The 23,143-nt window shown below is 42.7% G+C and overlaps 1 protein-coding gene across 1 annotated transcript in view; it reads left to right on the plus strand.

Moving 5' to 3' along the window:
• Nucleotides 1-22,088, plus strand: part of MTHFD1L (methylenetetrahydrofolate dehydrogenase (NADP+ dependent) 1 like) — a 174,875-nt gene extending 152,787 nt beyond the window's left edge. The window contains exons 27-28 of the mRNA XM_004011411.5: nt 13,212-13,332; nt 20,728-22,088. Coding sequence (XP_004011460.3) covers nt 13,212-13,301 — 90 coding nt within the window. The 3' untranslated portion in view covers nt 13,302-13,332; nt 20,728-22,088. The remainder of the gene's footprint in view (nt 1-13,211; nt 13,333-20,727) is intronic.
• The last annotated feature ends 1,055 nt before the right edge of the window (nt 22,089-23,143 follow it).

A 23,143-nucleotide genomic window follows, 5' to 3' on the forward strand; every position in this document is an offset into this window, starting at 1 on the left:
GAGCCCTCCAGTTGCCCTGCTCTACCATTCAGCCTAGAGAATGTCTCTAGACTGCCATGTATGGAGAGGGATCCCTGTAGGGAACAGTGCTTAGCTGTCACACAGGGCCAGGCGGTCTTACTTCAGTAGTAAGGGAAAAATTAATCCTAGACTAAACACAGTTCTGATCCTACCCAACAAAGTTTTTAAAAGAAAAAAAAAAAAGCTCCAAAATCAAGTTGTTTCCAAGTAACTAAACTATATCCCAGGGCGAAGTATAAAAACATTTATAAATACAAAAAAATACAGTACACAGAAAAATGTCTGACATTCAATTCAAAATTAGCAGGCATGTAAACAAGTGGGAAAATACAACCTATAGTGACATAAATCAACCAAAATTAACACTTAAATGACATAGATGATAGAATTACGAGATGGGCACATTAAAACAGTTATGACAGGTTTTTTTCTTAATGTTCAAGAAACTAGAGGGAAGAAAATAAAGAAAAAAAGATTAGTTAACTTGAAGTCATAACAATAGAAACTATCTAAAATGAACCAGGAAATGGCTGGGAAAAAAATGAATGAAAAGAACAGTCATTGAGCTAGAATCCGTAGGAGACAGAGGAGAGGATTACAAGTATTTTAAGACATAATGGGCAGATCTTTTTCTAATTTTATAGAAACTGTAAGCCCACAAAGTCATGAAACTTCAGGAGATCCCAGGTACAAGAAATGTGAATAAAGTTAGGGCAAGGCACATCTTAATCAAATTGCTTAAAACCAATGATAAAGAGAAAGAGAAAATCTTAAAGGATAAAAGATAATGTGTACAGAGGAACAAAGATAAACTGACAGCTGATTTCTTATCAGAAACAATGCAAACTGGAAGACAGTGAGGCAACATCTCTAAAGTACTGAAAGATCATTTTAAACTTAGCGTTCTCCAGCAATTTAAAAATATCTTTCAAAAGCTAAGATGGAATAAGGAATCTTTTAGACAATTAAAAGCTGAAAGAATTTATCATTAGCCAAACCTGAAGTATAAGAAATTATAAAAGAAGTCCTTCTGCAGAATGAAAAGTATACCAGACAGAAACCTGGGTCTACTCAAAGGAATGAAGAGCACCATGAAATAGTACCTACAGGGGTAAACTTTTGAAGACTCTTTGAAAGATAAAAAACTATGGACAAAAATAATAGAAATACAGTGATGGGTTTATACCACACATGGAAACAAAATATATTACAGCAATAGCTCAAAGTTCAAGAGGAAAGAAATGGCCCTTTACTTTTTTTTTTTTTAGATTCTTACACTTTATGTGAGGGAGTATAACATCACTTGAAGGTAGACTAAAAAGTTAAATGTGTATCATAAAAACTGAGGACACCACTAAAATAACACCAGGAGTTATAGTTAATAAAGCAACAATTAAATCATTAAAAATACTCTATCCAAAGAAAGATGAAAAAGAGAAGAAAAAGAACAAAGAATAGATAGAACAGAGAGCAAAAGAATAGCAATAGCAAAAGATAGTAGATTTAAACCCAGCCATATCAGTAATCACATTAAATGCAAATGGTCTAAATATGCAAATTGAAAGACAAAGACTATCAGATTGGCTAAAAATTCAAGATCCAGGTGTATGCTGCCATCAAGAAATCCACTTTAAAGACATTAGTAGGTTAAAGAAAACAGGCCAGGAAAATGCTAATGCCAATCAAAAGAAAGCTGGATTGGTGTCCAAATAGACCTAGAGCAAATAATACAGAGATAAAGAGGGTTATTTCATATTTGTAAAGGGGCCATTTCATCAACAGGAGATAACAATCCTACATGGTTATACATCTAATAACCTTGAACGTAGATGAAAGAAAACTACAAGGAAAAATAGACAAAGCCAAAAATATAGTAAGGGATTTTAAAACACCTCTCAGAACAAATAGACAGAAATGGAATAAAGATAATGGAAGACTTGAACAGCACTTTAATCCAGCTTGATCTACCTAACTGGATTAAACACGCTACTTAACAACATTAGAATACACATCCATTTCAAATGCAAACAGAATATTTGCCAAATAGAGCATATTCTGGGCCACAAATTAATTCTCAGTAAATGTTGAAAGATTCAGATCATACAAAAATATCTTCCTTAACCACTGTGGAATTAAATTAGAGATCAACAATGAAAGACATAGGGAAAAGCCCCAAATATTTGGAAATTAAATAAGCCACAGAGGAGGAGAAAACATTTGCAGGTCATCTATCTCATGAGGACCTGTATATGGGTAATAAATACATGAAAATATGCTTATCATCATTAGTCATTAGAGAAATGCGAATTAAGATCATAATGGGATACAACTACATAGCTCTTAGAATACCTGAAATTAAAAAGACTGACCATGCCAAGTATTAGTGAGGATGTGAAAACAATTGGAACTCTCATACAGTCCTGGTAGGAATGTAATAGTACAACACCTTTACAAAACAAGGTCCTGTCTTTAAAGGCTAAATATGCACCAACCATATGATCAAGTCATTCCATTCCTTACTCAAGAGAAATGAAATATATATCCATATAAAGGCCTGTACATGAGTGTTCACAGCAGTTTGTTTTGTGTACATGCTAAGTCGCTTCAGTCATGTCTGACTCTTTGAGACTTCATAGACTGTAGCCTACCAGACTCCTCTGTCCATGGGATGCTCCAGGCAAGAATACTGGAATGGGCTGCCATATCTCCTCCAGGGGATCTTCCTGACTCAGGGATTGAACCCAGGTCTCTTTAAGTCTCCTGCTATGGCAGGCAAATTCTTTACTACTACACCACCTGAAAAGTCCTTCTCTTGTGTACTCTTACAATAAATTTTACACTTGAACATGTGCAGTTTATTGTATACCACACTGCTAAATAATGCAATCTGTTTTTTAAAATAAAATTGCTCAAAGTACAGAAACATGAGGAAAAAATTTTAAAACAGAAAGATAAATGCATTCATTTTAATTTTCTATGCTACATAACAACTTACCACAAATTTAGCCCTTTTAAAACAACAGATGTTTGTTATCTCACAGCTAACCGTGAGTCCAAACCCAACTTAGCTAAGTTGCCTGCTTCAGGCTAGAGTAAGGGCTGTGTGAGGCTAGGGATTCTCTTCCAAGCTTGCAGGGTGGTTAGCAGATTTCAGTTCCTTGCAATTATAAGGCTGAGGGCTCAGCCTCTTGCTGGCTGTCACCTGGAGGCAACACTTCAGTCTCAGTGGCTACCTATGGTTTTTACCATCTGGCCTTTTATGCCCCCTCATACCATGGGCTTCCTTGGTGGCTCAGTGATAAAGAATCAGCCTGCAATGCAGGAGACCCGGGTTCAATCCCTGGGTCGAGAAGATCCCCTGGAGAAGGAAATGGCAACCCACTCCAATATTATTGCAAAGAGAATGGACAGAGGAGCCTGGTGGGGTACAGTCCGTGGAGTCTCACTTGGACATAACTTACCCACTAAACAACAACATGATAGTTTATCAAAAGCCAGCATGGGGTAAAGTTGAGTCTGCTGAGATAGAGGAACCCTATCACCTTTGCTGTGTGCTTCTGGTTAGAAGTAAGTCACAAGTCTCACCTGCCCTCAGGGAGAGGCAGCTACTGGGAGTCACCCAGTATTGTGAGTGAGGTATATCCACAGCTATTGTTGTTTAGTTGTTAAATCGTGTCTGACTCTTTGCGACCCCATGGACTGTAGCCCACCAGGCTCCTCTGTCCATGGGATTCTCCTGGCAAGAATACTGGAGTGGGTTGCCACTTCCTTCTCCAGGGGAATCTTCCCAACCCAGGGATTGAACCCACATCTCACATCTCCTGCATTGACAGGTGGGTTCTTTACCGCTAACACCACCTGGAAAACCCATGTCCACAATGTGGCATAGCAAATGGAAATGGAAGCAATAGAAAGGAATCCCCAGGATCATGGCAAAGGGAGATCCCACCATCAGCTGTTTAGTAGGTCTACAGGAGGAAGGGCTCCAGCAGAATGGCTGTAAGGAAAACTAACCTCATACATCGGCAATGTGAAGGGATGATCAAGGCTGTCAGAGTGCATTAGTGCATGAATGATAGGTCTATAGAAAGCTAACCTAATAAAGATACACTGATTAACTTTAGGAGAAACAGGGGTTGTACAAGAATGAGAATGTAATCAGAATATGCATGGTGGCTCTCCTATGAGTAATATTTACATTGTCCTAATAAATCCTGATCTGACCAAAAGTAACAATAGCTCTATATTTGTGAGATAAAAAGTGGAGGTGGGGAGAGAACAGGTAGCAAGATGTAAAAGAGCGTTCTGCTGATATCTGGTCTGAACCACCTAAAGGGAAAAAAAAAATAACAGTAGCAGAACAATGTAGGCCTCTAGGATTTAAAATGGTTAAACTAGGTAGTCCCTTGGACAGCACGGAGCTCAAATCAGTCAATCCTAAAGGAAACCAACCCTGAATATTCATTGGAAGGACTGTTGCTGAAGCTGTAGCCTTTGGCCACCTGATTCGAAGAGATGACTCATTAGAAAAAACCTTGATGCTGGGAAAGATTGAAGGGAAAAGGAGAAGAGGGCAGCAGAGGATGAAATGGTTGGATGGCACCACCAACACAATGGACATGAGTTTGAGCAAACTCCAGGAGACTCCAGGAGATAGTGACGGACAGTGAAGCCTGGCGTGCTGCAGTCCATGAGGTCAGACACGACTTAGTGACTGAACAGCAACAAAAACCAAATTAGACGGCAAGGTGGTCATGAATTGTTTCCTAATTCAGTTTCCTGGTCAAGCCTCGGCCAGTCAGGTGTCCAGTTGGTAAACAGTAGAGAAGACAACTCCTTTGCTTAAAATAATGGATACAGTTTGCCCCCATCTTACTGTTTTCCTGGTGCAGCAGCTTATTATCTCTGGGGAGGAGCTTTGCCAGGGTCAAGGGGAAGGGAGTTGAAAAGAAAAGGGAAATTATGTGGGCAGCTATGTCTTCAATACCAAGCTCCTTGAAGAAAAGACCAGCTCAACTAAGTAAAGGAAGGTTTCGTGATCCCCCACGCCTTCCCCCTCCTCCTCTTTCCTTCTCCTTTATCTTCTCCCTTCTTACAAGAGTTCCAGAATAATTTAATTGCCAGTAGGACCTTGGGATAAAACAGATGTCCAGAACAGCACAGTTCGTTTTCAGAAGCTGAGGTTCTCAGAAACCAGAATTTGATTACTTAATAGTGAGTTCCCAAACGATGAAACGTTATTAAATTGATTTGTTTTGCCAAAGCTGGCGGAGGTTCTCCTGGCCTGCCACCTGCCCGTCGGAGGGCTGGTAAATGAATATACTGCAGAATTTCCAGCAGAGAGGAGCAGTGTGGGAAGAATTGAATTCATTCACGTCGTCGTCTTTGGCTTGCACAGAGAGAGAAATCCTCTTTTAATTTTCATGAAGACTGAACTCATTTTAAAATCATACCTGTTTTTAGTTTTTCATCACACTTCTGAAGGTTTCTCTCTTAATATTTGTCATCAAAGACCCTTGTTTGCTTGGTACGCTGTTGTTGTTGTATAGTCAACTAAGTCACTTCCGACTCTTCATGACCCCACGGACTGTAGCCCACCAGGGCTCCTCTGTCCTCAACTCTCTCCCGGAGTTTACTCAGACTCATGTCCATTGAGTCAGTGATGCCATCCAACCACCTCATCCTCTGTCGCCCCCTTCTCCCACCTTCAGTCTTTCCCAGCATCAGGGTCTTTTCCAATGGGTCTGCTCTTCACATCAAGTGGCCAAAGTATTGGAGCTTCAGCTTCAGCAACAGTCCTTACAATGAATATTCAGGGTTGGTTTCCTTTAGGATGGACTGGTTTGATCTCCTTGCTGTCCAAGGTGCTGTCAAGAGTCTTCTCTCTTAGGTCTCAGTTAATGGGTCTAGTGCTAGAGCTGATTGTCATTAGTAGGATTGACAGAAAGGGGCCTGTTTTAAAATTGCTTATAGAGCCAGAAAAATTAGGAGGAAATCTAATGAACCCTTTTTTCTTACCTGAGAAACGTATAATTAACATATAAAGAGCCAGTCCATGAAGATGACATTCTTTCTTGTCCTGGATGTCACACGGTATGGCTTTGTGGCCCAGAGCCGCCCATGCAGGAAGCCTGGGGATAAACCCAGGACAATAGAGAAGCCCGCAGGTGGCACATTCCACTGCCACCTCTGGTCTTCCAGGCACGGGGACAGGAAGGACAGTGTCTTACTGAGCAAGCCAGCATGGAGCTTTCCTGTCAACCACAATTGAAAACTGATTAAGGGTTCCATACTTGAAATCAAAGCCAAAAAAGGAAAATAAATTCTTTAGTGTATGTGTGTGGGGGCGGGGCAGGGGGAGACATCTCAAGTGCAGAGTGGTCTTTGAACTTAAAAAGCTGTAGTATTTGAGTTCTTTAGCTTATGCATGAAAGCTGCCCAATTTCTTCATTTCCTTTGTTGACATTCGGTCGGTCAGACCCTTCTGCTTCATATTTATTTTCTCTTTCTTCTAAAGCACTCTCCCTAATCCCTCATTTTCCGAAAGGCAGGGCCCATTGACTTTACATTATGCAGTTGATCCTTGAACAACAGGGGCTGAACAGGGCGGGTCCACTTCTGCACAGATTCTTTTTTTCAGTTAAATACGACAGTACTACACAATCCAAGATCTGCATTGGTTGAATCCGAGGATAGGGAGGAACGGTGGATACTGAGGGCCAACTACAAATGATCCGTGGATTTTCAACCTTCCTGGACATCCGTGCCTCTAACGCCCACATGATTCAAGGGTCAAATTTAGAGTGTGTTGGCAACCACTCTCCTCGAGTCTCCTCTCTCTAGCCACATTCCTTTGTTTAGAAATTACCCTAGTTACCTCTTCTAAGTTTTCATCTTCCTGAGAATCAGATTTCAGAATTGTACATGTGGAATTATCCAAGTCCTGTATTTAACTATATACATACATGTAATATAATCACATGGCTTATATAAGAATAGAAAATTACCTGGGAGTTTCCATAAGAAATTGTTTACATGGGTCACCTCTGGGAAGCAGTATTAGGGGAGCAAGACTTGGGTTTTTACTTTTATTATTTTTTACTTCTTGATTGAAAGTACTTTCTTTTTGAAAGTATTTTGTTGAAAGTAAGGTTTTTTAAACTAATGGAAAAGTTAGTTTGGAACAGGCTTCTTAGCCCTAAGAATTATAGTTTCCTTTACAAAAGAAGAGAGAAATAACTGTGCTTGCTCGGTCTTTTATTCAAGGCCACTGAAATAAGTTGGAATCATCTGAGCTCTGTAATACTGGCCCAATACCTGGGCACAGTAGGGTCATCTTTACAGCCATTGAACTTGACTTCTGTCTTTGAAAGTCAGACGTTAAGCGTTTATTGTGTTCATTCTTTTTATATAAAAAGCGAAGAATGAAAAGATATTTTTTGAGGGTTTTTTTTTTTTTTTTTTTTTTTTTTTTTACCAAGAAATAGAAAGTGACTTAACCCAAATGATCCACTTTAATCGTCTCTTCCTCTGGAAGCAGGGACCAGGTCGTGGTCACCTTGGTGTCCCCATAGTGAGTGATCAGCAAAGGACTGTGGGTTGAATGAAGGCTCACTGTCCTTTCGCGTAGGAACAGGCATTCACTGGCCACCAGGAGAGGTAAATGCGCTCTGAAAACGCGCCAAGCACCCAGAACATCCCTGGCAGTCACGGGCTGTGCAGGAGGTTCTTACCTAACCCAGAAAGCAATCCCAGAGCATCCATCGCCACCAAGTCAAGCAGGTGGAATTCCTCTTCATTGCCATGACTTGAAATACCTCTCTTCTTTCCTTTAACTCAATATTTATACTGGCTATTTTTCCTCGTGTATCATCATAGAGTAGCTTGTCTAATTATCCACATGACCATGAGATATATACAGTTCTGCCCCTCACATCCAAAGACACTGGGGGGAGTAACAAAGAAAGAGCCTAGCCCTCGAGAAGTTTTCTTTCTGCTTGTTACGTAACTCTGTAATCATCCTCCATGTTACTCATCTGTTTTAAAATATATTTTTTACAGGCCTAATACTGTCAGACATTGTATTTACAATTCAGCAGATACTTTTGCTCAATAGTTTAAATTTTTGACTTATTGTTTCATCAAAAAGAATATTTTTGTTTAGATTATATCATCATGTAATTAATCATTGCAGTCATTTTTGTTGTTTTTAAATTTTTGAAATGAGATGATATGTGTGTTCAGTCATCAATTTGGTGGAGGAAAGATATAGAAGGGATTCCATTTCGGGTCATGAACTGAAGGAACAAAATAGGTGTGAATTAAAATGCTTATTTCTTTTTTTGAATTAAAATAAACTTGGATGGCTTATCCAGTAGGAAAAAGTAGTAGATTTAAGGAGAAGGCAGAAAAGAAATTATTTCACAAGCGCAACAAAATTAACTATGATAACATTTTGGCTAAGTGGTTGGTATATATGATTCTATCATTTTATGAAACAGATTTTTGGGTAATTTTTCTACTGATCTAAGAGTGTTCTACATTTACTTCTGAATGACAAGTTTTAAGTGTATGAATATTTTCTCTTCACTGGTTTTAATGAACCTTCATAAAGGCTATTCCTACAGCTCATCATTTCTCTCAAATAAGCTTAACTCGAAATCAAAGATTTGGAAGATTCATTGTGGCTAAAATTAGGGGCGTGAAGGGCAAAAACGCATGTTTTTCAGCCTTTGTAAAAGAATCCATTAATGCAGCGTGACAAGTAAGTACAATTTAGTGGCCCCTGGTTATTTTAAGCAGGAGGCCTTCTTAGAGGGCACACAAATAAAGTCAACATAGATCACCACTGACCCCAGGCATGGGGCCAGAGGTCAACTCCCAAGGGCTGTCCACATTCTTTCCTGTCTTTCTGTGCTGACTCTTGTCTGGGGGCTCCAATCCTTTGGTAACAGACTTTGCTCAGCAGGACTTTTTCTTTTTTTAGTAGTCTTTTTTTTTTTTTTTTTTTTAATTATTTTTGTCTGTGCTGGGTCTTGGATGCTGTGTCTGGGCTTTCTCTACTTGTGGCGAGCAGAGGCTACTTGACGTTGCAGCGATCAGACTTCTCATCACGGTGGCTTTAGGGGTTGCAGTGCACGGGCTTAGCTGTTCACAGCAGGTGGGATCTTCCCAGATCGGGGATTGAACCCATGTCCCCTGAGCTGGCAGGCAGATTCTTAGCCACTGTACCATCAGGGAAGTCCTCAGCGGGAATTTTATTTTAAAAATCTCTGGACTGGAGGTGGTTTTGTCCCCAGGGCTGGGAGTAACCCCAGCTCTGCATGCTCCACACGCTTCCTTGTCTGTTGTTCATCCCGAATAAACTGGATTCTTGATTCTTGGAAGTGACTATTGCATCATTGGAAAGAAACCCGGGAGTCTTCTGAGAATTCATTTTTCCTCCCATTTGAGTAAAATAAGTTGAAAATAGAGAAAAGACATTTTATACTTCCTGGCATGTAATATCTTGGCTACTCTGAAAAGCTCCCAGTTTTGTGACAGCATCAGAATGACCTAAAGACATGTGCGTTGATTCAGTGCAGCCGGCGGTTCAGCTCCAGGAAGCACACAAATCACACTGTCTTTGTCGATCTTGGTCTGGCACCAGCTAAACGTGAATGGTGGAGAGTTGAAGTTTCCCATCTGTAAAAATAGCATGTGAACAAGCAGACAGTGCAATTGTGTTGTCCATGATAGAAGATTCCGTTGTCACTTTGGCCCCAGATGCATTGCCTTTGGGGTTCTTCATGGGCTTTCTCACCTCTTGTGGATTTAGATCTGATCTGCCTCATACTGAATTCTGCCCTGGAGTGAATAGCATTGCTGCCTTAGAAGCAGCAGCCATCACGTATGGGTCGGGATCCTCACCCGGATCCCTTCAACCTAGAGAGTGAATTAAATTAGAGGTGGAGCAGATTCACTGTGGCTGACTATGACTGCTCATTTCTTCTTCTTCTTCTTCTTTTATTAATGTTTTCAACTTTCTATTTTATAAAATTGGAGTATAACCAATTTTATAATTGGTTGTAGCAGTAACAGTGTTCCAATAGTTTCAAGGGAACAGCAAAGGGACTCAGCCACACATATACATGTATCCACGTGTGCATGCGTGTTCAGTCACGCAGTCGTGTCTGACTCTTTGCAACCCCATGGACTGCTGTAGCCCACCAGGCTCTTCTGTCCATGGGATTCTCCAGACAGCAATACTGGAGCAGGTTGCCATTTCTTTCTCCAAGGGATCTTCCCAAGCCAGGGATTGAACCTGCATCTCCTATGACTCCTGCATCAGCAAGTGGATTCTATACCACTGAGCCACCTGGGAAACCCATATATGTATCCATTTTCCCCAAACTCCCCTCCCATCCAGGCTGCCATATAATATTGAGTGGAGTTCCGTGTGCTATACGGCAGGTCCTTGTTGGTTATCCATTTTAAATATAGCAATGTGTACATGTCCATCCCAAACTGTAAAACGTTGATTCCTTTTTCCAAATCCATATCCCCACACAGATCATAAAGGCATCTTCAAATATTCATGTCAGAATGCAATTAGGTAGGAAAACTGCTGTGGAGTAACTGGTATGACTTTGTAGCCCAGGCAACTGAAAAAAATATGGACCGTTCTCACCAGCGTCCTTTGTGTTTGATGTCTCAGTGCTAAAACATTAAGCGTGGGTTTCTTTCTGGGTTCTCCTAGGAGAAGCCACTGTAGTAACCAGAGAAAAATGTTACCCCTTTGCTAGGAACAGAAACCTCAGGAGGATAAGTAGCCATCCGGATACCAGAAGCTTTAAAGTACGGGAAGTCCCCACCTACGAGCAGGTTGCATGCCAGAAATTGTTTGTAGTTCATTGCTTGAAACCCAGAGCACATTTTCCTGGAGACAGGCTATCAGTGGTGGCTCAGAAGCCTGTTTAGCCCATAATATACTGAAGAGCAGTTCTGTGCAGTCAGCAGGACAGGAGCCGGCCTCTGTATCACGGTGTTTTACATCTGGCCATGTAGACTCCTGTCATTCACTCACACAGTCCCAGAGGTTATGAGACCACAGGTGCGCAGGTTTCCTCCCTGACCTGCAGCTCACGCCAGGAAGAACTAACAGCCTTTTATCAAGGCTGAAAGGGCTTTCCTCACCGCTCCTCCTCAGCCCCTTCCCCTCGAGCTCCCTGTCCCAGGGCTAGGGGGAATGGTGGGAGAGACATCCTAGGCCACACTGACTAAGCCAATGCTGCTCGGATGGTCATGTGCACACGAATCTCCTGGAGATGAGCCGAAATTGCAGGTTCTGATTCAGCTGGCCGAGGGTGGGCCCTGAGAGACTGAATTTCCCACAAGCTCCTGGGTGATAGCGATGCTACTGTCTACAGTCCCCCCAGGTTTGAGTAGCAAGAACCTGTCAGCATCGTAGGAGGAAAGAGTGGGTGGCGGATAGGGAATCCTGCCACTGCAGAAAGGACCTTAAGAGTGAGAGAGCTGAGATCTGAGACAGAGGCTTTATCTGGGTTCCCTTCGTGTTGAGAACTTTGGGCCAGGTGGGGAAGAAGTGGGTAATGTTGAAGTCGATAGGGAGCACTCTCCAGGAGCCTCACTCTGGCTCTTGGGTGCGTATTCAGTGTGTGAGCATCACCAGAGGGAACTGGGCCACTTCCCCTGCTCACCAAGGGTCCCTGGTGCAGGTGGACAGAGAGTGCACTTTGCAAAACCGATCTGGACACAGTGCAGCAAAGCGGTGAGGAGCACGGGCCTGGTTTTAATTCTGTCTCCACCACTGATGGGCCCTTGAGCACATCCTTTGTGCCTAAGTATCCTGAATTCAGGCTTCCCAGGTGGCACTAGTGGTAAAAAAATCTGCCTGCCACTGCAGGAGACATAAGAGACGTGGGTTTGATCCCTGGATCAGGAAGATCCCCTGGAGGAGGAAATGGTAACCTACTCCAGTATTCTTGCCTGGAGAATCCCATGGACACAGCATCTTAGCAGGTTACAGTCCATGGGGTCACAAAGAGTCAGACACAACTGAAACAGCATGCACACATCCTCTGTCTCATCAGTAAAAGTGAGGTTAAAATTAGTGCCTACTGCTAACGGTAACATAAGACTATGAAGTGCCCATACAGTGGTGGTAGTGGTGTTTAAATGAGTAATTTGAGATTACAGGTATGGAATTCAATTTCTCGTTTTACTGTTTATTACTTGTGTGGTGGTGGGTTAGTCACTCAGTCGGGTCCAACTCTTTGTGACCCTGTGGACTGTAGCCTGCCAGGCTCCTCTGTCTATGGGATTTTCCCAGCAGGAATAGTGGAGTGGGCTGCCATTTCCTTCTCCAAGGGATCTTCCTGACCCAGGGATTAAACCTGGGTCTCCTGCATGGCCGGCGGATTCTTTACCAACTGAGCTGCCAGGGAAGCCCCTATTACCTTTGCAGCCTTGGGCAAGTGACTTCACACCTCTGACCTTCCATTATGTTCCTTATAACATGGAAATTATAAAAGTGCCTACTTCATAGGGTTTGGGAAATGATGGAAAAAAGTAAATCATTGGGAATTCCCCTTCAGTCCAGCGGTTAGGACTCCACACGTGCACTGCAGCAGGCACAGATTCTCTCCCTGGTTGGGCAGCTAAGTGCAGCCAAAAAGGAAAAAAAAAAAAAAAAGTAATAAAAAAGTAAAGTGCTTGTACAATGCCTGGCACATAGTAAGTTCTCAATAAACAACAGTTCTAGCTGGTAAAGTAGACCAGTTGGAGAACAGGAGTTTTCAAACTATGCTCCAAGAGTTAACGATTTTACCAAAATGTGTCTTGGGGGTGGTCAGCAGGCTGTCATTGGTCCCATCCACAGCCACTGTCCCCTTCAGCCAGAAGGGCTCATCTTTGTTAGGCTTCATCATCGAGATTTGACTTAGAAAAAAAGGTTCACAGGTCACTGTTTGGGAGTTATGTTGTCTTGTGGGACCATGGGGGGATTTCCTTTCCTTGAACAAAGATTGAAATAGCAGATGGTGGCTATAAAACGATACTTGTATGTATAACCCGAAGTTACATGGGACTGCACTGAATTATAGAGTTAATTTCTGTCGTTGGATGGACATTGTCTGGAGTGATCACAGTGCAGCATGGCTAATGATGTAATCTCCCGTTCTCTCCCCCAGATGAGCACCATGCCAGGACTGCCGACTCGGCCCTGCTTCTACGACATAGATCTCGATACAGAAACAGAGCAGGTTAAAGGCTTGTTCTGAGTGAGCGAGATTTTCACAGGACCCGATTCAGGTAGGCTCTTGGGCTTTTTCTTTTTCCTTTCTTTCTTTGCTTTCTTTTTCCCTAGTTCAGATCTCTTTTTGTTTTATTTTTCTTATATTTCTTACACAAATGGTCTGATATTTAATTTCCTCACTTGGTTACTGTGAACCCCTACCTAGCTATAGTCATGACCAGGGTCACTCCTGAGTATGGATATGTTTTTAGATGGGCAGCTCCTTGGTTGGCCTGGATTCGATTCCAATGAAAGTCAATCACGCTATCTCTGAGTATAGATTTGTTTACGACGTCTCTTGCCCTGTCAGAGGAGTCCTGTAAACTCATTACTCTTTTTCTAGAATTAGAACTAATATCTGCTGTCATCAACTCCACCAACTGTACCTTCTACCGCACATCTCTTAGTCCAGAGTTAGAAGCATGTGGTCAAGGACTCCCGGTGTGTTTCTCTCCAGGGTTGCCATAACAGTGTCAGAACTGGGCGACTCAAACAACAGATGTTTATGCTCCCACAGTTCTGGAGGTGAGAGGTCCAAAGTCAAGGTGTCATCCAAAGGCCATGCATTCAGATTCTGGCAAAATCCTTGCTGGCCTCTTCCTAGCTTCTGGAGGTGGCCATCCATCCTCGTCATCCCTCTGTCTCCTCCCTGTCTCTTCCTAAAAAGACACCAGGCACATTGAATGGCAACCCACCTTACTGACCTCATCTTAACTTGATTTTATCTGCTAAGACCCTATTTCCAGTTAAAGTCACTGTCATAGGTACTATGTCAGGACTTCCACGTACCTTTGGAGGATACAGTGTAACTCATAGCGCTCTCACACAGCAGGTGGTTGGGCTCTTATAACACTGGAAAGATTCAGAGATGGGACAGATCGAGCTCAAAGGGTCCTGTGAGTCACAGGAAAGGACAGGGCAGCAGAAATGAGAGCCCTTGATGACTCAGCAGCCACACAGGGTGGAGGGTTGGGCTTGCCTTGGAACTGGCTTAGGCAGCCCAAGCAGGAGGGAGTGTGGGGCTTTGGTCTCATTTATGTCTGCCCCTCTGTCCTACGACCATACCTGCTGACTTCTGCCCTGGCTTCCCATCAAGAAGAACACCCTCCTAACTCTCCTCCCTGGAAAACTCTCCATCAGAAGTTGAGAGACCTGGAGCTGCTCTTCCCCACCCATATATCAAACACATCCTCAGCGTATTCTCAAGATGCTTTCCTTCCCCCCAAACACCCCATTCCTTCTCCCACTCTCTCCAGTTCCTGGTCCTTAGCCCAGTACCCTTCCCTCTTGCCAGCATATTCTGAGCCTTCCAGATGAGCTTGTTTGACCTGAAGACCCTTCTTTCCAGTTGTCCCTGAGTTATGCCCTAAGCCAGTCACACAGGACTCTCAACTTTTGTTTGTTTCACCTATTGTTGTGTTTGTCGTGTCCTCTCTTAGTCGTGTCCGACTCTTTTGAGATCCCATGGACTATAGCCCGCCAGGCTCCTCTGTCCATGGAATTCTCTGAGCAAGAATACTGGAGTGGGAAGCCAGTCCCTTCTCCAGGGGATCTTCCTGACCCAGGGATTGAACCTGTGTCTCCTGCTTAACAGATGGATTCTTTACCACTGAGCCACATGAGAAGCCTCGTTGTTTCACTGTCAGTAGTCAACATGGGGAATTTGTTTTTGGTTTTTGTTAAGCCTCTGTTACTGTTACACTGAAGACTTAGGCTAGGATGAGCAAGGTAAAAGACAAATTAATACGAGGTCTGGAATTTGGGTTGTGTGTGTGGTGTTCGGGGTTGTCCATGTGTGTTTTTTGCTGAGGAGTGAGAGCTGTATTTAGTTTTAACCACAACCACACTTTATATCCTTGTCATTACTGATGAAGAAAACTGCAGAAAATGAACGAAGGGAGGCTGATTTAACAGAGAAACCCAAAAACTTGAGCTTTGATGACAACAGTTCTTTTGGTCTTTTGATACAACAGTGCATGTGTGTGTGTGTGTGTGAAGGCCTGGGGTTTCCCAGCCAGGCCTTGGGGAAAATCACAGTATCATTTCTCTTAAACTTTGTGCTGACCCTGTCCAGACTAATCTCTCTTGTCATGTCAACCCATCATACCACATTTCTGCCACTTAATTGTTTTTCTCCAGAACAAGAATGTGCAGTTCTTTTCTCTCTCTGGGACAGTTCTGTTTCAGTCTCTTGGTCCATTTTTATTTGTTCTCCACATAGGTCATGTAAACGTAATTATTCCGTAATTATTGCAGTTAAGACTCAGGTAATGCCAGACAGCACGTGCTCAGCTTCGCCTGCACCTACACCAAAACCCTGGTGTCCTCGTTCCCTTGACAAGTGTCCCTTTGAACTTTAAGGAAGGACTGAGCAGAGGTTTGGGGTCAGGACACTGGCCTGTGGGGATTCCCTCCAATGGGCCAGGCATTGTGCTAAGTACCCCTTGCAGGCAGGTGGTGTCCCTAGAAGTTAGATCCTTCCTGTGGTCACTGAGGGGGGAAGCCAAGGGATGACCCTGATTCACTAGACGGCAGGGGGATCGTATTGCCTTTCCACTCTCAGCCCCACCTCTTGCTCCACAGCTGTGGGAATTGCTTCACCATCCCCGGCCACGTGGCACGCTGGCCCCAACACCATGCAATGGGTAGTAGTGTTAAGTCAGAGTTACGGAAACTCTGGCCCAGAAACGTCAGCCACTTGCTCAGGTCACACAGCTGACCAAAGCCAAGACTCAACCTAGATCCTCTTACTCTTGGTCTCACCCCATCATTTCTGCCCCAAAACAAACCATTTTCATGGGATAAATGAATTTTGGCCCATTCTGGAAGATGATAACCAGTTCTTTGAACAGACTGGTGATTTGGGGATAACCGGGTGAATTTTTTTTAATAACAAAAGATAATTATTTGAATATTAAAAGCTATGACTTTGTCAAAATTCTTTTCAGTCAAAGTTATACTAGAGCTACCTCTTAACTCTCTCTTTGAATGGCTTTTCCCACTCACTTATCCAAGACTTCTTTCTTCGGTGTGAATTGCCAAACCCTGTTGTCGGCTTGGTGGGCAGTAGTTCAAAACCCGTCACTTGACCTTGCCTGAATAATTGCAGACTATCCAGTAAGAGAAAACCACTGTTCAAAGCAAACATTCCCTCTCGGGGTCTCCTTAGAACAATGAACCCACAGACTAACAGTCAGAGGTCTTTGGCTATTAAAATGCATAAAATAAAAATGTTAAAGCTTGAATGATAACTCAGATTTGGGCATATTTTGGGAGAGGAAATGTTCAGTGGGTTACTTTGCCCACACGGTGTTCAGACTCCAGATCTTTCTGTGGACTCAGCTGCAGAGCATAGCTCTTCTTACTCTTTGCAAAATGTGCTTCAGTCGTGACATATCCCATATGGAAGAAGCTTCTCCTTTCTTCCCTTCCACTTTTTCTCCTTCCCTGTTCATCTCACCTTCCAGGAAAAGGTGAGACTTCCTGCAATCAAGAGGTGTCAAGAAACCACCACAATTTGAGTTCTTGCTTCTCCTTTCCAAACTTTCCCTGTCTTGCTTTTGCCATTGTCAGAATAAGGGCATCATTCATTCTTTTGGATGTTACCAAATGGAACTAATTAAAATAAGTTGTTTGTCCCAGTGAAACTGATCCTGTGACATTACTGGTCAGTCTTTTGTTAGATGATGACTGACTTTGAGGGTTTGACTACCCACCTCCTTTGAATTTCTTGTTTTGAATCTTTATCATATTTCTGAGTCTTGGCAGGATTCAAATGAATTCAAGAAAGCCTGGCAGATTTCCTGAAGGATTCAGACACTCCCTTACCTCATTCTGATGTGCAAAGTTATGATTAGTATGGAATCAAATTGACTCTGGTCCTGCTCTCATTGTTTTTCTTAAATTATACATGCAGAAAGGAGTATAATATTAATACCAGTTCATTTTCTTCCCCAAACTCTCTTCGGAGCAGAAAGTTTCAGTGATATTTAATAATCATAAATTAATCTTGATTGGCTGCTGCCTGCAAGCCTTCTGTGGACAGAGTCTCTTATCCCCAGACTGTAAACCATAGAGTTTTGGGGTTTCTTAGGGTTGCTCCTGAACTTTATGATTTTAATCCTGAAACTGTCTTTTCAAGAAGCAGCTCAAAAATTGTTCCTCATCATTGTGTTTCGAGAAAAAGGTCTTCAGTTCCTCACGCGAAGCCATCCTTTCTGGAGTAGAGTGAGCCCCTGTTTTCCACTCCCAGGCAGGCGCCAAAACAGGCTGGAAGCCCAAGCTACTTAAATAAAAGATTGTGATAATTAAATCTAAGATGACATCTGTAACATCTCTGAAAAATGGTGATAATTAACTCTCCCCCCTCTAACTGAAGGGGAGTGTTTTGAAGCTTGACAGCTGTGAGATTCTTAATTAATTCGCTTTTAAAGGAAACTTTTCCTGGGGAGCAGGGGGTCTAATAATCTTTTTTTTTTTTAATAAGGCACGGAAAATAGTATTTCTGAAAACTCTGGAGACATGATTTTTGTAATAACTTTAAATCTATATGTGGCGGCTGCTGCTGCTGCTAAGTCACTTCAGTCATGTCCGACTGTGTGACCCCATAGACGGCAGCCCACCAGGCCCCCCATCCCTGGGATTCTCCAGGCAAGAACACTGGAGTGGGTTGCCATTTCCTTCTCCAATGCATGAAAGTGAAAAGTGAAAGTAAAGTCGCTCAGTGGTGTCCAACCCTCAGTGACCCCATGGACTGCAGCCTTCCAGGCTCCTCCATCCATGGGATTTTCCAGGCAAAAGTACTGGAGTGGGGTGCCATTGCCTTCTCCGTCTATATATGGATAATATATGAGAAATTCCTGGTCAATGAAAAGAAAAGTTTCAGTTATGACGTTAGTTATAATTGACTACTTGATTTAAAAGGGTTAGAACTTGTAAAGTAGAGGAAAAGTTTTAACTAAATGCTGTGAACCTGAAATTCTCTTCATTTCACTGAAGCCATTTTTTAATCAGACATTCAGACTGGTTAATAAGCACCCAGTGACTGTTAGACACCTTAACTAATAAGAGATGCGGAGTTAATTCTCCTCAATTCAAAAGCAAATCTCAAACAAATCATGATACAAAAGATTCTAAATTTGTCACCCTCAGCTTTTAAAAATTGTCAAAATATGTCAGCATCAACTTTACAAATACTATTGAGGCTGAATTTTCATTTTTATTTTAAAGTCACGTTGGTAGCATATTTAAATTTAACCTCTATCATTCAACAATGGGAACCAATAAAAGATAGTTTTCAGCAAAGAAAAGCCAAGAGCCAAGTGTTATTACCAGTAATTGATATAAGGGTGTGTGCTTAGCACTTGGTCATGTCCGACTCTTTGCAACCCCACGGACTGTAGCCCACCAGGCTCCTCTGTCCATGGGGATTCTCCAGGCAAGACTACTGGAGTGGATTGCCATTCCCTTCTCCAGGGGATCTTCCCAAACTCAGGGATCGAACCCAGGTCTCCCACATTGCAGGCGGATTCTTTACCGTCTGAAATTTTCTTAGTTAAATAAAGAAGAGAGAGCAACTCGTTTCCTCTATGAGATGTGTGTGTGTGCCTGCGCGTGCGTCTTTTATCGCCAAGACTGCTATAGCAGATACTTGGTGGTTTAAAATACCAGAAACATATCCTTTTGTGGTTCTAGAGACTAGAAGTCTGAAATCAGTATTAGTGGGCTGAAATCTGGAGCTTCCTGGTTGACACAAGTCAGTAACCCACCTGCCAGTGCAAGAGATGTAAGAGATGATGATTCCATCCCTGGGTCAGGAAGTTCCCCTGGAGAAAGAAATGGCCACCCACGCCAGTATTCTTGCCTAGGAAATTCCATGGACAGAGGAGACTGGCGGGCTACAGTCCATAGGGTTGCGCAGAGTCAGGCACGACTGAAGCAACTTAGCACACACTCACAGGCCGAAATCAAGGTGCCAACAAGGCCACCCTCCATCCAGCAGAGGCGCTGGGAAAGACTCTGTTTCTTGCCTCCTGCATATTCCTGCGGCAGCCAGCAGTCTGTGTCTTATGGCCACATCACTCCAAGTTCTATTTTCCGAAAGATGTCTCATTAAATAAACTTCTAGAATTCTTTTTTCCCCCACTGAATAAACACCAAACAACTGATTCATTTGCACCTTCACTCTTGCATTTCTGATTTTTTGTCATGCATAATCAGACTTTCTATACCCACCCTTTGAGTTTTCTGAAAATATGGAACCACAGATTCTAAGCCCCTTTAAATACTAAGTCATTGGTATAGAGGTCACATGGTTAATCCAAGGGTCTTCCACCAAGCCCACCCTTATCCCCGCCACCCCCACAGCACAGCACGCCTCTTCCCTCCCTAGGAGTCACTATGCCTCCCGTCTGGGGTCTCCAGAGCCATCGATGTGAGGCTGGCGTGGCACTGAGCAGAGAGGCAAAGTCTGCACCAGGGAAACTTCCCTTCCTAACATCAAAAATATTTTCATTTTGATAATGTTTGTTATGCTTGCGTTTCTCCTGTTTTCTGTTTACTTCCCTGACTTGAATCAGGCGTTAGGGGAGTATTTGGAATTCCTCGTCCCCTGCCTTCATCACGGTCCTCTGTTCTGAAGCTAATCAAGCATCCTTCTGGCTGCAGACCCTGCACTCAGCCGTGGGAGGCCAGCTCGCTGTATTCCAGCCGAGTTTGAACTCTTGGCCCAGTAGATAAATTCCTCCATGTATAAATTCAGATCAAAGGCCAAGTGCTTGTATTTACATTTCTCCTGGTGAACACTTTTTTTTTAAAAAGCCTAGATGTTTTCTTTGTTCTTTTTAAAATGTGGTTTGATCACTTCTTTTCCTGAAAGACTGCAGGATTTACAGCGGCAGAGAGTCTTAGCATCCTTTGTGAGAAAACAGCAAAGCTTTAACAGTAGTAAGAAATTCCAGATCCACTCATTTCCATTCTTGTCCTAGAGGAATTTTTCAGACTGTGCTTTCTGAGCCTAAGATACAAGCGAAACTGAAACCTAAGGCAACAGGCTTCCTAATCTAAAATCCTGGGATGTTCCCATTCAGCAGGATCCTAGAAACTTGTATGTAGATCCCAAATTTAGAAGTTAGAGGATTTCAGCCATGGCTCCCAAGCAGAATCTTTTTGGAAATTCAGAACTGCAACCTGCCATGTTCATGCTGGCTTGATCCTAAGTGATGCAGACTCAGATTCTCCACTGCTCCTAAGTAAGAAGACTCCAAGTGATCCCAGCCTTGTCTTGTGAATAGAATCACTTATCTGCTCTCAAATTTTCTTGGGTTCTTCAGCTTTAGAGCTATAACATATGAACAGTTTGACACCAGAGGAAAAGGCCATCCTCACTGAAATTTTTTTTTTCTGTCTTTCAGGCTCCACAAATGCAAACTACTCCTTGCCTTTTTGCTGCAGTTGGAGAAGAAAGTGAATTTGAAATATGCTGTTACGCAATGCTGGGGAAATGGTGAAATAGGCCAAAGATTTATTCTTCGTTCAAGACAGATTCTGTTTGCAACAGAGTCTAGCATTCAGGAAAAGGACCTCCCCCAAGTCTTGAAAGAAACTAATTTATTTTCTATTTCTGCAGAGTTTACATGATTTCCCACTGCTTACACTTTAGAACGTTTATTTTATGGGGGCTGAGGGATTAAAAAAGTGTGAATGAACAGGTAACATTTTCCACGATGGAGTTTTCTATTTGGTCTTTGAACTGAAAATAAACATGTACGTAGAAAACCAACCAGCATGTTTTCAGTGCCAGATAAAACTCCCTGCTCTCTAGAGGTAGCTATTCATGGTGGGGTTGTTACCTGACACCAATTTCCTGGAAAATTGTCAGTGCAACCAGAGCTTTATAAACATAACAAGGGGAAAATAACAGACAGAGAAATATCAGGTCAATTATGAAATCTGACCGCTGGCAGGTCAGATATCCTTTGGAACACAGTGCATTTTATATCCAGAATGACTTTTGAGTGTCAGTGAAGTTTACGTCACTTACCTAAAAACTAATGGGTTTATGCTAGTTTCTTCCACCGTTGAGTGAATCTCAATGGCCGTTAAGCTCCCAAAGGCCTATAGGGCAAGAGAAGTGACTCTTTAAGGTTGGGTGGTTGGCAAATGTTTTTCCATTTGTCTCACCCTTAAATTGGGCTAAAGAATGTTCTATGGCCTGTTTCTCCCCTCCCGGGAGTTCCTGACCCTTTCCTGTTTCCATTTTTTTTCCTACAATAATATAAAATTATATAAAAGTTAAGACAAAACCAAGGATTCAGGAATAAACAAGCAGTGATTGTCCTCTAAGCAATATAAGTAAAATAGTAACCATAAATATCTTACATGTCCCCCAGGCACATCCTGCAAAAGTCTTTTTGCCATCAGATCCTGTACGTTCTTGCACTGTACCCTCAGTGACCCTGCTTGTTAGCTGCTCTGCCCATAGAGTATCTTTATGTGCAGTTTGATTTGTTCCAAAACACTGTTGAATAACTAAAAAGCCTCCCCATGCAAAGACTGCCCTGAGAATAATTTTGCTTCGTGTTTCTAAAGGGTCACAGTCCCATTGTCATCCTCCCCACCCACCTCTCTGTCCCGTTGTTTATTTGAGTGTCTGCTTCTCCAGATAGCCAATGAACTGGTATCTCTGGTATATAAACCTATTTCAAGATGATGAGGATTCACAGTCAGCTCATTCTCTGTATGAATGTTCCCAGTAAACAGCCTTTCTTTCAAAGTGAAGCCTTTCTTTCTTTTTCTTTTTTTGAGGTTTATTTATTTATTTTTAAGTCTTCGATGCTGCTCACAGGCTTTCTGTAGTGGTGGCAAGCGGGGGCTGCTCTTCGTGGCTGCTCTCCATTGCGGTGCTCGGGCTTCTCATTGCTGTGGCTTCTCCTGTTGCAGAGCTGAGGCCTCAGTAGCTGTGGTGCATGGGCTTAGCCGCTCCACATCATGTGGGATCTTCCCCGACCAGGGATCGAACCCACGTCCCCTGCAATTGGCAGGTGGCTTCTCAACCGCTTGGCCCACCAGGGAAGCCATTTTCAAAGTGATTTTTAAGCAGTTCCCTTCTGCTTATTCTTTTCCTCTGCCATTCAAAGTTTCCATTTCTGTTTTTGAAAATGTTTTAGAAAACAAAAATCTTACAAACCTATATTCCAGGGACTGTAGGCCTGAGACTTCTTTCCTTACCCACTTTCACTAGGCAAGTCACCAATCCATTAAAAAAAAAAAAAGGTGGGACAAAAGCATCCTGAGCACAGATGTGGGGGAGCTTCACTCCCACTGAAGGATGTGTGCTCCAGGTGTTGCTAGGAATGCGGCAGTTCTCCCCTCATATGGGCTTACCTCCTCGAGATGCCATAACTCATGTCCCGATGGATTGTTTTCTTTTGTGTACCCTACTAGGATACACTCCTGCTGAGTGATAAGCAGTCTCCACTGAGAAGAAAGGTCTTTGTCAGGTTAATTAATGGGCTTATCATATCATGGTGACTCAAAGCATCCACGGGCAGGAGAAGATGTTATTTTAGAAAAGAGCTAGTTAGTTACCTACTAACTCTTCTGAGGCCAAGGCATGACAGAAAATTTTAAAAAATCACATGACCTTTGGCATAGTGGCATTTAGAAACCTTCACAAGAAGGGCAGACCCTGACTTCCCTCTGCCTCTGTAACTGAAATATAAGAAACTGTTAACAGACCAGAAATGTGAGAGCCCTCATGACCCACTGTGGCACAGACATGTGGTCTTGCTCCCTCTCCGCTCAGCATCCTGAAGTAACACCTGCAAA

The sequence above is a fragment of the Ovis aries genome, chromosome 8, assembly GCF_016772045.2.
Source record: "Ovis aries strain OAR_USU_Benz2616 breed Rambouillet chromosome 8, ARS-UI_Ramb_v3.0, whole genome shotgun sequence".
NCBI classification, from domain to species: domain Eukaryota; kingdom Metazoa; phylum Chordata; class Mammalia; order Artiodactyla; family Bovidae; genus Ovis; species Ovis aries.